General features: G+C 39.8%; 1 protein-coding gene across 8 annotated transcripts in view; it reads right to left on the bottom strand.

Moving 5' to 3' along the window:
• LOC125164574 (sulfotransferase 1 family member D1-like) overlaps positions 1–16,019 on the bottom strand; it is a 46,254-nt gene that overhangs the window by 20,907 nt on the left and 9,328 nt on the right. Inside the window, exons 1-3 of one of the 8 annotated variants that reach the window (XM_047857386.1) lie at positions 12,132–12,252; positions 11,312–11,426; positions 2,641–2,798 (exon numbers count right to left, since the gene is read on the bottom strand). In XM_047857386.1, the coding sequence (XP_047713342.1) occupies positions 2,641–2,788 (148 nt within the window). In that variant the 5' untranslated portion in view covers positions 2,789–2,798; positions 11,312–11,426; positions 12,132–12,252. The other 7 variants (XM_047857385.1, XM_047857389.1, XM_047857387.1 and 4 more) reach the window with 7 other exon arrangements.

The following is a 16,019-nucleotide window of genomic DNA, read 5'->3' as shown; positions in this document are numbered from 1 at the left end:
CTCTCCTGGCGCTCCAAGATTAGCATCCTGGGCAGCAAGGGAGGTGGAAAAGCACCGTCTCCTAATCCCAGGTGAGAGCCCCCAAGAAATGTAGCAGGGTTCTCGCACAGAGTCTTGACGCTGAGGCTTTTCTTTCCAGGAAGCAACTTTATTATTGCCTGAATGGCTCAGTTGGGTTCATACCGAAGAACAGCCCCCAAACGCCACGTGGTGTAGTTTTTTGTATATTTTTTACTTCTTTGTCTGCCATATATGGTAACACACTAACATGCAGTCTGATTAAGTGGTCTCATGTTACAAGGTCTGGAGGGATTCTTGTCATGTACTCCTATAGCCAGGTTGCCTTCAGGTTTTTTTTGTTTTGTTTTTTCTTTCCTTAGGGAGGGGACCCTACCACAGCGCAAGGATGCACCTTTGGGTTGGTTCCATAATTGAGAGTACTTTCGGCCTCCTTTTTAGTTCTTTCTTATAGACAATTCTTTCTGCTTCTTGTCCCTGAATCATGAGTATGAGACTCTCTCATCCATCTAACACAGACAATTACAGTGTTAAGAAAAATGCAGGGCGCCTGGGTGGCGCAGTCGGTTAAGCGTCCGACTTCAGCCAGGTCAGGATCTCGCGGTCCGTGAGTTCGAGCCCTGCGTCAGGCTCTGGGCTGATGGCTCAGAGCCTGGAACCTGTTTCCGATTCTGTGTCTCCCTCTCTCTCTGCCCCTCCCCTGTTCATGCTCTGTCTCTCTCTGTCCCAAAAATAAATTAAAAAAAACGTTGAAAAAAAATTTAAAAAAAAGAAAAATGTGAGTCAAATTAATACTATCCTTGAAAATTTTGTTGCCTGATCTGGGTTAGGCTTAAGCAAAGATTCATGGGGGAAGAAGAGACCTAAATTCCAAAATATAACACATTTTATTTCCTGTCAATGGATGATTCAAACTGTGGCCATTGAGATCTGACGGAAAGTACTATTTTTGCTATGCTTAAAATGGGAAATGTTTATTTTCCATAATTTTTTTTTAAAGCACATGATTTGCCCCATAGAAGGAATAAGTTAGCTTGGCTTCTCAAAATTTACAGGGAACTGATATATTAATAACATTAAGACACATTTTCAACAGCTTGTAAAGGGAAAAAAAATCAAAGACAAAACGTGACCACAGAGTATTCAATTACTTTACATGTAGCCAGCTAGCCACCTAGCTTTCACTACGTCAAAAGAAATCCAGCTTCAAAAAGCACTTTCACAAATGAAGCACTGTATGATGGTGCCTTCCAAAGATCATCCGAATGGTTTTCTGCTTGTGAATATATTTTTTTAAATAGCAAAAACAAAAGATCATGTACATTTTTAGTAATTGCCCTACCTTTTCTAAACTTGTGCCTCAACCAGGAAATGCAAAGTAGTTTTCGTTCCAAACAATTCGGGTCTGCTAAATTGCTTAGAGAGCAATGTAAGTAGTAAGAAGAAAGAAAAAACTAGCTTTTGCCAAAATAGGCTTGTTTTCTATTCCTACAAAGGTCTGTATTGTACATTTGTTTGTTTTCTGATAAGAGCTCTTTGTTCTCATGCAGTGTTTATAATTTTGGCATTAGAATCTCCAAAAACTCAGGTGTTTCCTTCCAGGCTTTTTTACATAGCCCTATGAAGTAATTTCAACATTTATAAAATAAAGAGAGAATTAGTAGTCAATGTAATTATTAAAACCTTCTCATTCTCAATTCCTTTCAGAAATGAAGCAGAAAGGGTTGCCAGGGTGGCTCAGTCAGTTAAGCAACCAACTCTTGATTTGGGCTTAGGTCATGATCTCACAGTTTGTGGGTTCAAGCCCTGTGTCAGACTCTGCTGACATCAGCAAAGAACCTGCTTGGGATTCTCTCTCTGCTCCTCCCTCACAAAAAAATAAATAGATAAAGTTATATATATATATATATATATATATATATATATATATATATAAAGAAATGGAGCAGAAATATAAAGGAAAGTTGACATTAGAGAATTTAGCAATTGGAACACTTGATTGATTATGGGCTCAAGTAAATTAAGTGGATAAAGGCAATAAAAACTCATTCTCTGATATTTCTCTGTATATCTATCACTGGATGAATTGGAAGACTGTCATAAAAACATCTGGAGAAATAAAAATTAGTGATTCTTATTGAGTCATGTTAAGTTCTTTTTTCTGAGATCAGAGAAGGTCAGCAGCTTTTAACACTGAGGTCAGCAGCTGTTTAACATTATAGCAAAACATTTCTAAATGTGTTGAAAATAATAATAAAGTGTTTAAAATAATAAAATATTTTACCAAATATGTTTAAAATACTACAATGAATAATGTAAACATTAAAATGCATAGAAGGAATATAAATATGTAAATAATCTAATGTACCTAAATCATTTTAGATATGCAGTTTTCATCATTTTTGTTTGGATTTAAAAAGGAAAATAAGACATTAATTTTCCCTCCGATTAGCCCCTACTCAGTGGCAGATCTTTCAGAATCGAAAGTGAGTTTTATCTGATTTCAGACAAAACTGTCCCAGCAACTGCTGCTGTGTTCCCTTCACTAGTGATGAGATCAGTGGGCTTACACATACAGATCGATAACCAATCAGCGAGTACAAACAACTAAAAAGATCTTACCGGATTTGGGGTAGGTTGAGATCAGAAGGTCATCTGGTCGGGCCTCAAATGACTCCACCTGGGACCACTCCTCAGCAATACTCCAGAAGAGGGGGACACCCTGAACATCCACTAACTCCCTCCTGAAGATATCCAGCTTCTTGTCCATTTTTCAGAAACTAGATTTTAAACAAAAAGGAACATGTTAAGAAGTATTTGTTTTAATAGCGGTAATCAAAGTAAAATAAATTGGTATTTTATTAAATTAGTATTTCATTACTGTAGATGCAGCAGCTTTAGATCACATTACTGTGCCTTATGAATCAGTGGAAGAAAAAAAGTATTATAAAACCTCATAGGTCTTACACTATTTATTTCATATGTGCTGTTTATACATTAAATACCATCAACATGTTCATTGGACAATTGAGGCCGAGATTTGTGGGATGGATAGTAAAAGTACTGGGCTTTGGAGTAAAGGGAGAGTAACCACACCAACCAGGAGACTCTGACCTGAACTGAAATCAAGAGTCCAATGCTTAATTGACTGAGCCACCCAGGCTGTAAACTAGAAACTGAAGAGTGGCCTTAGGTAGTACTTCCCTCCTTTAAATTACTAGATGAGACTGGCAAATGATTCCATCTAAATTGTGTTTAACAGACCACAAGAATGAAAGTATGTATAGAGGGAGGGCGGGGAAGAAGAAAGGAATGACAACAAAAGACTGGGTGAAAGAAACAAGCTTGGGGTAGGTGTAGCACTGGAGATACATCGTTCCAATGCACTTTGTAACACCAGTGACATCATGTATAGTTTTATATTCTCAGCATGGTTCTAATAAAGGTACTTTTATCTCTCTTTAGCTATCATATATAAGTGGAAGAGCTTGAAATATATCCTAAGCACTACTCTGAAACATATTGTTGTTTTCCCAATTTAGCATGAGCCTAAGGGGTTATTTTTCTTTGTTTAAAGTGCTAGAAAAACAGAGACTATGTAACAAGCGTGGGTTTATCAGGTTTCCTGAGCCCTCCGGCAGCTGCCGAACTTCTCTTCAAGAATCGGATCCGGAGTCAAAGGATATAATTTAACCTGTTCCTTTTCTCATGTGCAATTTCTTATCTTTTTTTCCTTTTCAAATCCTCCTCACTCCACCCCTACCCTGCCTCATGCAAATACTTTTTATTTTAAAAGATTATAAAGTTATAGTATACAAAGTCAATATATAAAAAACACTTGTGTTTCTATATGCTAACAAACTATCAAAAACAAATTAAGAAGACAATCCATTTATAATTGCATCAAAAATAATAAAATATCTAGGAATAAATTTAACCGAAGAGTAAAAGAACTGTGCACTGAAAACTATTAGACATTAATGAAATAAATTTAAGAAGACCCAAATAAATGGAAAGATATTTTGTGTTCATAGATTGTAAAAGTTAATGTTGTTAAAATGTCCATACTACCCAGAGTAATCCCAGCTATGTTCTCCACTCTGTCAAAGTGTAACAAAGGACAAAGTGTACAAGTTCTTGCTTGGCTAGCTACCAGGTTTTTGTTTGATTCCTAGAACAAGGTGTTATTATTTTGTTACTTGTTTTATTTTGATTTTCACTACCCTTGTACATACTAACATAAAGGACAATGTTGTGAGAGCAAAATTAATTAATTCAAAAGTATCGATTGGATATTATTGTTTAATATCTGGGACACACTGCATTGGAGAATCTAACTACTATAAAAACTTTCAGCTATCTTCATGGTGCTTCGAACAGAGTGGGAAAGAAAGACACTGATCAAACAATCATAGCAATAAGTTGAAATTTTCATTGATGGTAAGTGCTATGAAGCAGAGATATATTCCATAAATAGAGGGAAACTGACAGAATCAAGCTGCTGAGAAATGTTTCCCCTGAGAAAGGAGCAAGTGTTAATTTTGAGAAGAGAACTTTCCAACCAGGAAAGAGCACATTGTGCAAAGACCCTAAAATGGGAGAGAGAAGGCTAGAGTGTTAATGAGGTTGGAGTGTGTAAATACTTTGCCAAATTATGTTGTAAGAAACTAGAGACTTCAGGATTTTTTCTGTGTGATTAAATGTGTCTGGGATATAACTGCGTTTCTGTCTGTTCTCCACCAGAATAGGAGAATCCACTGACCCGCCATTATGCACAGAGTTAACAATAGTTCTGACCTAGTTTGAAAGGATGGTAATGTGTTAGTGGTTCTGAGATGTTCCTGAACATCATGGGGGAGGAGTATATACTTAAATATTATTATTATTATTATTATTATTATTATTTTAAATGCTTATTTTTAAGAGAAAGAAAGAGAGTGAGAGCTGGGGAGGGGGACAGAGGATCCAAAGTGGGCTCTGTGTTAAGAGTAAGTAAATATTATTTTTTTATTATTATTTTGGTTTTACCAAAAGTCTTAGGATTTATAAATACCCTAAAGTTCCAATACAATAGATAGTATTAAGTTGATTATTGTGTTTGCTATACCTCAAAAGTAAATTTATGACAGCACTGGGTTATGATTTGATGGTATTGGTACTACTATATTTCCTGTCATTATTTGCAAACTTTTGTGGATATCTGCCTGTGAAAAGAAAGAATAAGAAATGTAAAGTTTTAAAAGCTCATAGTCATTGTCCACCCTCCTCTGTTTCTAAATAACAAATTCTGATTTTTTAAAAAGTAGTATTTGCTGGGAAGTATTGGGTACCTTTGGTACTATTTATAGTTAAGGGCCAGGGCAGAGAAAATGCTATGTGTTCACAATACCTTTACCTCTTTCCAAGCACAGAGAGTATTTTTTAGTCTCCCTTGAAGTTAGATTGGGAAGATGTGACTAAGTTTTGGTTACTGGGCTGTGGGTGACGTAAAACTTTTCCTTGACCCTCCAGTCCTTTCTTCCATGGCCAGGGAGCCTTTCTAGTCTGTGTGTTCAGATGCCTAGTCCTGCCATGATTGAGGTGATCTTCCCACCTTTCTTTAGACCATGACAGGAAAAAATAATTCTTCATTATGTTAAGCCATTGATATTTTAGTGTTGTGGGTTTTTGTTTGTTTTGTTTTGTTTTGTTATGGTTGTTGTTGTTTTCCTATAGTATTGTAGCAGGATTCTCGTACAGAGAGTCATGACACCCAGGGTTTTCTTTCCAGGAAGCAACTTTACTCCTGCCGGCACCACTCAGTTGGGTTCCATACCCAAAGAACTGAGCCCAGAATGCTAGGTGGCGTAGTTTTTTGTGTATTTTTTACTTTTTTGTCTCCCATATATGGTAACACACATACTTGTAGCCTGATTAAGTGATCTCATGTTACAAGGTTGCGAGGGATGTTGTCAGGTAACAAGGTTGCCTTGAGGATTTTTTTTTTCCTTTCCTTAGGGAGGGGACCCTACCACAGTACCCCCTTTGGTGCTCAGACCCCTCTATTTAGGGTCAAAGGGCATCATCTTGGTTTAGAGGTTTATATACACTGTCCTCCCACATATCTAGTATAGTCCACCTGGGGCCTGCCATTTGATAGCTGTGTTGACATTGTCCCAGGTCTCTCAGAGATGAGAGAAGTTAGACAAAGGTTGGGGAATCTGGCTCAAGGTGAACTGGGATCTCCCACCATTGGGTTTTTCAGGCAGTTGACTTATAAAAGCTTTGGCTTAGGCATGTTAAGTATTGAACAGAGACGATGATGAACTTTTTCCCCACTAGGCAAGACAGATATTTTTCCCCCAATAATTGAGCTTTTAAGAAGCCAAACCCCGACAGTAGGACTGGGGTATTTTGTTTTACTCTAAGGTTTTTGGGGATCTACTTTTCTAGTCTCTTATGGCCATTGTTTTCCCATGTTGGTCCAACCAACAAAGTATCCTATCCACAAAAGGAAGGTGAGTGTTCACGGAAATCTCTCATCACATTTTTAGCCAGGCCGGGTCGGCCTCTGCTGATCCTATGGCAAAGAACAGAGCAAGAATCATAATAAAGAAACTAGGTGTGACAGTGCATCACAGTAAGGAAACATATAGAAAATAAGGACAGTCTTTTGTTCCACTGGACTGTCGATTCCTCAAGCTTCTGCCATGTGTAGATTAGTCAGCTTCCAGAGTGACTAAAGCAGGGCTGCAGTCTCCCAGAGCCTCTGGAGTTACAGGTTGCTTCTTCCATATGGTCAGCTTGCATGGCATTGATGGATCAGGAATGCACTCCCAGTTTCGAGATGCTGGCTTCACTCTGCTGTAGTGAATGCAGAGACCCACTTTGGCCACCTTTACTAAAGTAGGGGTAGACAAAATGACAGTGAACGGGACCCTCCAGGGGGCTTTCAGGGGGTGGACAGTTTATTTCTTTATCTATATTGCATCTCCCGGTTTAAAGGGGCCAGTGTCTGTGGTCAGACTCACAGGTAATCGCTCCCTGACCCAGTGGAGTAAGGTGGTTAGGGTACAGCCAAGGGCTCGCATCTGTTGCCTTAGATTGGGTTAGGTTGTCTACCTCATTTAGATCCCTCCATATGCACTGGATAATGGGGAGAGGGTGCCCATAAGGGATTTTATAAGGGGAAAACCGCATCTGGTTCTTCAGCCTCCCATTTGTAGCTGCAGTCAGCCTCCTGAACGTCCCTTATCTCTCCCTGCCTAATGTTAACCCTTTCCCTATTTATTTCTTCCCTGGAATAGGGCCTGTAACTGCTGTTAGAAAACAGGGATGATGACTGCTCTGGCTTCTTCAAGCTGATAAGGGATGGTTTAGAGGTTCAGCAGTTAGAGTCTACTCAAGAGTCGGTCGAGTGGCCCACAGTATAGTTCTACAGGAAGGCTGACAGGCATGAGGTGGCATAAACATTAGTAGACATAAAGAGAAAAACACCCAGTAAAGATCATAGTGACCAACAAGATGGCATCTTAAGATAATGCCCCCAGGGGCGCCTGGGTGGCTCAGTCGGTTGAGCGTCTGACTTCAGCTCAGGTCACGATCTCACGGACCGTGAGTTCGAGCCTCGCGTCGGGCTCTGGACTGATGGCTCAGAGCCTGGAGCCTGCTTCCAGTTCTGTGTCTCCCTCTCTCTCTGCCCCTCCCCCGTTCATGCTCTGTCTCTCTCTGTCTCAAAAATAAATAAACGTTAAAAAAAAAAAAAAAAGATAATGCCCCCAGTTCCCAAACCTGTCAAATAATCTAGGAGAGACCCTGACTTTGTAAACAACATATGTCAGGGAATCAATCTCTTAACCCAGGTGATGGAGAACTGGTGGCAGTAAGTAATCAATGGTGGCTCTATTTCTAAGAGTTTGGCCCTAACTTAATTAAAAAAAATTTAAGGCATCTAATGCTTATCAGGTGTTATTAAGAGTTTTGCTGAGTATAAGCAGACAGTCTGCTTTATTTTGATGTGTAAAACTTCTTTTTTTTTTTTTCAACGTTTATTTATTTCTGGGACAGAGAGAGACAGAGCATGAACGGGGGAGGGGCAGAGAGAGAGGGAGACACAGAATCAGAAACAGACTCCAGGCTCTGAGCCATCAGCCCAGAGCCTGACGCGGGGGTCAAACTCACGGACCTCGAGATCGTGACCTGGCTGAAGTCGGACGCTTAACCGACTGCGCCACCCAGGCGCCCCCATGTGTAAAACTTCTTTAAGAGCCAGGAGTTCTACTAGAGAAAGAGTCAAGGCAGCCATTTACCATTATTAATTTGTAAATTTTTAGGTAAGCTAAACCTGGGTATTATTTTATAAAGCAGAATTTGTATTACTTTATGTGCCTTTTCTGTCTTGTAGGGGAAGGCCTTTACCCAGTTAGTAAAAGCATTAACCCGCACAAACAGATGTTGGAATTTTTTTTTTTTGACTTTGGCAGATGAGTGAAACCTAACTGTTAGCCTTTACTGGATAGTCTCCAGTTCCTTGATTTTCTGGGAAAGCAAGTTTGTGGTTGTGAGGATTGTTTTTAAGACATACTTTACAGCCTGATAGTACTTGCAGAACTGTCCTTGACAATTTTTCTTTTCGTAAACATTCTTTGGGCCATTTGATAAGTTTTGTCCCTTCCGAAATGAAAGTCCTGATGCTGTGTTTTAATAATCTTTCAGCTCTGTGAGCTTGGTAATAGTAATTGCCCTGCTCTGTTTGTAACCATTCCAAGGGCTGGAGACGGTATCTGGAAGTCAGACCCCAGTTTATTTTTGTGGGGGAGACTAGTAGGATTGAGCTCCCTTTAATAACTGATAAATCAGGAAACTATTTTTTTGAACCCTGGGATCTACAGCCTACAATATCCAGTAATTTTCAAAAACTCACGTAATTGTTTATCTGTCCTGGAGTTAGTAGCACATAGTCTCTGATTTAGTCGTAATGTTCCTTTCTAGCAAGGGAGTGAGGCTCTCTGGCATTATCAGTAAAAAATGAGAAAAAATTAGGTTTCCCCATATACATCCCAGGGGCTGAGAGAAAAATTTGGTTAGAAATTTTTCAAAGATGCCTCTAATTATCATGCTGCCTTTGGATAGCTGGCCTGGAGTGGAAAGGAGGACAGAAGAGGTAGCTTTGGTGTCAAGAAGGAAATCAACCAGTTTTCCTTCTATATTCAGAGTTACCCAATGTTCTGGGTTTCTGATAGACAGTTGGGTTAGGGGAGCCACCGCGAAGAGCTCCAGGACCTGGTTAGTTCATTCCAGGGACATTAGTTATCTGAGCTCATAGATAGAGGTCCCTGAGGGCACTCAGATCTCCAGTGATTGTTTCCATACAAGGGGCATGGCTTATGGGGTTTTCATTTTGGTTGTCCCCTCTGAGGATGTTCCCATTTTAGTGTTCTGAAAGCCATATAAACGGCACTTGGTGCCAGGACCTCGGGAAGTTCGGTCTGACATAGTAGGTAAGGCCACAACTAAGGCTTCATATTTCTTTTCTTTTCTTTTTTTTTTTTAAAGTTTCCTTTTCTGTTTTGTTTGTAATATGCCCAATTGGCAGCTCGTAAGAGCTCCTTCAGGGTCCCTTCAAGGCCAACAGCTAATTTTTGCATTTTCTCTGAATACCTAGGGCTGATTGAGTGACAAATTTGTCCTTTAAAATCATCTCAGCCTTAGGGGTGTTGGGGGGATTCCCATATATTTAATGAGAGCCTCCCTCAACTTCTGTAGGAAGGCCATTGATCTCCCCATTTTATGTTTGTAAAATAGTGGCTAATTTAGCATAATTTAAGGGGTAAGTCTTAGATTTCCCTTTTTTTTTTTTTTTTCCAAACCATCTGTCTCATTAAGAGTCTGATTTAACAAAAGAATTATATCTTTCCAGGTCAACTCAAAAACATATGTAATATTCTGAAAAGCCTTTATATACTTACCCAATCAGATCTCCTTTTATCTGTCTTAAACCTTGTAATGTAAAGGGTTCCCCACCCCACCACCCTCTTTCCTGCCTGTAGGACCTTGGGCATATGGACTGTGACCAAGAAAGATTTTCTTGATTGTCATAGGGTGCATTAAGTCTATTATGGCCCAACAATAACTCACATATCGATTATTGCCGTTGAGGGAGGGGCTTAAAGAGCCAAAGTCAAGGTCTATTCCCCTGCCTTTTCCAACAATGCCCACGTAAATATGCTTCAGCCATGTGGATATCCATTTTTGGCATACAATGGGCTAAGTTTAGTAAAATGGCTCCCATGTATCTAAGTAAAAGCCCTTTATATTATCCATGCCTCATATGGCAGAGGCATCCATTCTTCTGCTAAACAGAAACAACACAAATGTGGAGGATTTGGAGGCTGGCACCAAGAGTATTGCCATTATTTCCCCATTCTTTGGATCAAAGGAGGAATTTTAATCTTAACCCTGTGTACTTTCAAAATCCATTTATTTTAACCTTAGTCCATCCTGACCACACAAAAAATTTCTTTTTAAAGATTTTCCTTCACGAGCCTTCTACAACTTTTCTTTGCATTTAGATTTTGTCTCAAGCCATTTTTCTCCAAATAGCCAGTCTCATTTAGGACAAAATTACTTTCTTTTACCTTCAAAAAAAATACATTTTCATTTTTTATATCTTTCTTTTACATCTCTTACTTGTCTACATAGAGTTGCTTGTCTTATTTTTACCAGTTTTAACTACATGTAGCAGAATTTTAACTTCTAGAAACCTTGGTACCAGTGAACTAAGTACTGACCAATTGTGAATTCTATGTTACATCAGAACTTTTTTTTTAAATGACAAACTTATGAATCCATTAAGTAGAAAGCATGCTTTTCAATAGTTCCAAATATCCTTAGTTTTGTTGTTTTTTTTTTTTTTTTTTCTGCAACAAGTCTGAAGCACGAACCTACATCTGGTAATTAGTGCTTTCACCTCTTATCTCATTAGATATCCAATGAATTCAATCTCATTTTATCATGCAAGCAAAGCTTTAAAGTTTTAGGTTACCAAAGACTTTGAAAGCTATCTTAACAATTACCCATGAAAGCTTTGAGACAGACAAAATTAACCATCACTTTAAGTCATCCTTTTGTTAACAAATTGGAACAGAGATAACATGAGCTTATTTGACCTACAGCAAATCTAGGTAGAATAATTTTTTTTTAATGTTGTTAAACATTGTCTATCTCAAACCAACAAACTTAAATTAGCTTAAACACTGAATATGCTTTACTTGAGTCCACTTAAGACAATTTGTTCCCCATCGTTAATTTTTACCTGGAATGTTAGTGGGGAAAACTGTCTTCGGTGGTCTTCACTTCTCAACATTTAGGGTGGGAAGAGGAGTTGATGGTGCCTGAGGTATTGAGGAGCCAGTTATGCAGGCCTCCCCCTAGGTGGTGCAGAAGCAGGAGGGAGGGAAGGGAAGGCAGAAGAGACAAGGTGCCAGCACAAGGCAGAGAAAGAGAATTCCCAGTTTTAAATCTTGTCAACTCAGACAGAGGAGCAGACTCCAGGTTTCTTTTGTTTTGTTTCCCACCAGTAGAATTAGGCAGTCCATGTCAGTCCGGAGAAGACAGGGAACTTCCCCGAAACAAAAGGAGTTTCGGCAGCTGCTTGGGAATATTTCTTAAAGTCTCCGTTCTGAAGTAGACTAACCAGAGACTGTTGGCTCTAATTATCATAGTCATTGACCCAGGAAATGAAGGAGACAACAAGTCCCCATACATAGTCACATGGTGACTCCAACCTGCTGCCCAGCGCCCAAAGCCTTAGAGTTGCAGCTTCATTCCTCCTCCCTTGTGGAACTGCTAGGGCAAGTCTGGGAGGTGATCAGGCTCCCCTTCTGCCTCATAGGGGCAGGTCTGACAAAATGAACCCGGGTTCCTACCAGTCTGACGGGTATTCTCTGAACTGGTTCCTGGGCTACAAGGGTTCCATTGGCACACACAGGGTCCTGGCTTCCGTACGCTGGGAGGGCTAGTGCGCTGGGAGGGCTAGTCTCCTGCGGATCGAGCAGTCCTCTGGTGCCTGGTGAACCCCCTCTCCAGGCGCCCTGAGGTTTGCATCCCTAGTGGCAAAGGAGGTGGAAACGCACCATCTCCAAATCCTGGATGAGAGCCCCCAAGTAATGGAGCAGGATTCTCGCACAGAGCATCATAACACTGAGGCTTTTCTTTCCAGGAAGCAACTTTATTCCTGCCAGCACCACTCAGTTGTGTTCGTACCCGAAGAACTGAGCCCAGAACGCCACGTGGTGTAGTTTTTTTTATATCTTTTTTACTTCTTTGTCTCCCATATATGGAAACACACAAACTTGTAGTCTGATTAAGTGATCTCATGTTACAAGGTCTTGAGGGACTTTGTCAAGTAGCAAGGTTGCCTTGAGGTTTTTTTTTTTTTTTCTTTCCTTAGGGAGGGGGCCCTACCACAGTAGAGTCTGTATTGTACTATCCAACATATTGTGGCTACTACAGGAACATTCTCAATGAAATATCTACTCTTATGGAGCCAATGTGGAGTTTGATAAAATAAGAATAGACATACTATATGGAGATAAGTACCAAGAAGAAAAATAGAACATGGTAAAGTGATAAGGAATGAAGAATTAAGTAGTAAGAGAAAAATGATAACTAGAATTCATACATAAAGGACAGATAAATGAGTGGTCACACCTGAAATGTGATAACTTCAAATCTAGTGTCAGCATTCTTATCTACTCTGTAAACACCCTCGATATGTGACTTACACGTATTAGTGTCAACATCACCAGGCTGACAAAGACTTATATATTCTGAACATTTCTATGAATGTCTTGACTGTTTGACAAATTCAAAACGTTTAAATCTGAGGCCATTTCTTTCCTCCTAAATATGTTTTCCCTACTGTGTTATCTAGGCCCTACCTTAACTATAAATCTTTTTAGAAAACTCACACATAACAACATGAGAAAGCTCCTCTCTACTTGCTATAGATGGGATGCTGCCCAATTCATGAATCATTTAAAAAATTAGATCTTAAAATTTATTCGGTTGAACTTTGTTTCCTAACTGATTTGGTGGTAGCATTGGGATCAAAGTGAACTTCTTATTTTTAAGTTTTTAGTTTTAGTTTTGTAATTTTTTCGTATGTATTTATTTATTTTAAGAGAGAGAAAGAGACAGAACATGAACAGGGGAGAGGCAGACAGAGGGGGAGGGAGAGAATCCAAAGCAGGCTTTGCACTGTTAGCACATAGTCCGATGTGGAGCTCACACCCATGAACCATGAGATCACGACATGAGCGGAAATCAAGAGTCAGATGCTTAACTGACTGAGCCACTCAGGCTCCCCATGGGATCCAGAGTGAACTTCTGATAGCATTTGGGGGGCAACAAGAAACATAGGTATGATGCCCCACAAGCCCTTTGAGTCCACTGTTTTTCTTGTCCTTTCTGAGGGCTCCTGGTAAGTCTTGGTTTTAGCTCTGTTCTTATATTCAAGCTACTTATCTAACTGGATTTCTGACAGGAGGCTCTCACAGAGCAGAACACCAGTTCTTAGCTCTTGGTTCAGTCCACAAGTCCATGTTGGAATCCCTTCCCCAGTTCCAGTCCAAGGTCCTTATTTATTAGAGTTTGCTGGTTGAATCGTTTCCCAATTTCCTGTCCAGAGTCTCCTGAAGGGCATCTGCTGGTTAAGCCCACGTTGGGGTTTGCTTGTGGTATGCACGGGGCCTTCTCTTGACCAGTCCAGAATGACATGTTTTGGTTGCTGCAGGTGTATTAAGGTGCACATGTTTTTTTGTCTTGTTTTATGTAAATAAAAGTTATTGGTAGCATGGATCTTGGAGGCCAAAAAGCTGCAAAAATTAGTGGGCATAGGTTGAGGATTTAAGAGCTGTTAGAGCACTCACTGCCTAACTCAAAGACTCTGTGTTAGGATAAATTTGTCACAGAATGAGTTAGGTTGACACTAGGTCACCAACCAACCTCAAGAAAGTTTCCATGCAATGAGGCACACTGCAAAACACTTCACTAAATCCCAACCCCTTGACAAGTCCCTCTTAAGTATTAGTTTGGCTCCAAGAAACCCAAAACCTAGCTGAAAGAAATGGGATCCTCTGTATATAGAGAATTGAGTGTGCTTCCTTCCAGCTCACCTGCTTATTTTATGTCTAAGAACGATAGTTCCAGAATGTTCCAGATGTCTAGCAAGATGGAAAAATATTACTAAAGAAAATGTGGAAGTAAAGTGGCCATACGTGGATCGTTCCAATCAGATAAGATGATTTAAGAAGCTCACTTGAAAGTAAGGGTTCTCAAACAGAACTGAATACCTCTTTTAATTGGCAAGCAGAAGCCTCCACAAGGCTAAAAAAGTTCAAAATAGTTTCATTAAAAGATTACAAAAGGCTAACAATAAATTAAAGATGTAAGAAGTGCCTGAAACAAAAGATTATATGACTGACTTAACTCCTGCTGCTCCCCCAGTGTGATCCTCTGTCTGAATTGTTTCTCCTGAAGAGACTACGTAACTATAAACAAAAATCTCAGCTGATGGCCTTACAGACACCCCTAGATCTGCCTCCAAAGGATAGCTCCTATATGGGCCCCTCCCAGACAGGACAAAACTGAGAGATTTTTCAGGTATAAATGGTTACTTTTTTCCTTGAAACAACTAAGGGAAGACTCTGGCAAATACCAGAGCCAATAGAGAGGATCTTTGAAAAACCAGTAGAAGCCCGCCAAAGGTAAAAATTCTTACCAAAATCAGTTCTTCCGAGTCTCTGTAGTGCCCGCTAAAGATTGCAAAATGCAGTGTTACATTGACCCTTCCTTTCAAAATCCAAACCCATTGCTTTTGAACCTTTCTGTCCCAGGGACAGCCTTGGCCTTCTCATTGGTCTCATTTTGCATAACTGTGCTTGGCTTTCTGCCTGCCTGTTACATGCAAGGTTTTGTTTTGCTTTGCTTTGCTTTTTTCTTATTTTATAAGTGACTCTGGATTTTGAGAAAGTAATATTTTTTTTCATTCTCTTTAGGGACCCATCTGACACCTGATGGAGGTTATTCAATATTGCCAGAAATATTTAAAATTAAAACTGTGTACGCAGAGGGAAAGAAGCAAATTGAAGATAATATAATTGGATAAGTGAATCAATCCATAATGTCAATTAAGTTACCACCCAATTCTTCGAGGGATTGAGAAAAACTATCCTTAACTCACAAATCCTTTTGCAAAACAAAAGTCAGCTGTGCAGGCGATTCAGAATTCACCTATTCCTTTACCATTGGAAAACTTTCCCTGTTCCTAAGGCTTCTGAGTCCCAGCCCCGGGTTTCTAGTCCTCCCTCATCCTGCAGGGACCTTCCATGACCCTCCAGGTACCTCACTTGAGGTTGAGTGTTGCTGCTTTTACTGCTGCACCAATGCCCTTGGCTGGCCCCTGAACACCTTTGTAGTCTGTTTGCTGAAGGTGGGAGACAACTTGACTTGGCGGCTTGGCTTGACTCACCAGCCTGGGTGTTCCCACCTGCCCCTGCTGCCCAGTTGTGGCTGTAGCCACAGATAAAAACCTTGTTTCCCAGGAAAAAACAAAACAAAACAAAAGCCTTCCCCTTTTTATCTCTAAAGGCTTGTAAAGCATTGGCCTTAAGAAATTAAAGTGCTTCTTGGAAGAATATCGGTTCTTTCTCTGTCTTTTGAAGTTATACCTCTTATTATGCATTTAAAATGTAATGGATGGGTTAAATGGGGAACCAGCATAAAGGAGGGTACTTTTCGGGATGAGCACTGGGTGTCATATGTAAGAGATGAATCACTGGGTTCTACTCCTAAAGCCAAGACTACACTGTACATTAAGTAACTTGAGAATAAAAAAGAAATAAGGTCTACGTGTCTGTGTGTTTGGGTGTATGTCCACTCGTATATGTTGTAAATATGTGATATGTTTCTACCTCTGGATGGTATTGCTAAAACTAATTTCTGAAAGAGTTCTATTTAGT

The sequence above is a fragment of the Prionailurus viverrinus genome, chromosome B1 (assembly GCF_022837055.1).
Source record: "Prionailurus viverrinus isolate Anna chromosome B1, UM_Priviv_1.0, whole genome shotgun sequence".
NCBI lineage: Eukaryota > Metazoa > Chordata > Mammalia > Carnivora > Felidae > Prionailurus > Prionailurus viverrinus.
Note: the sequence above shows the minus strand (reverse complement) of the source record. Positions and strands in the feature narration are given on the sequence as shown.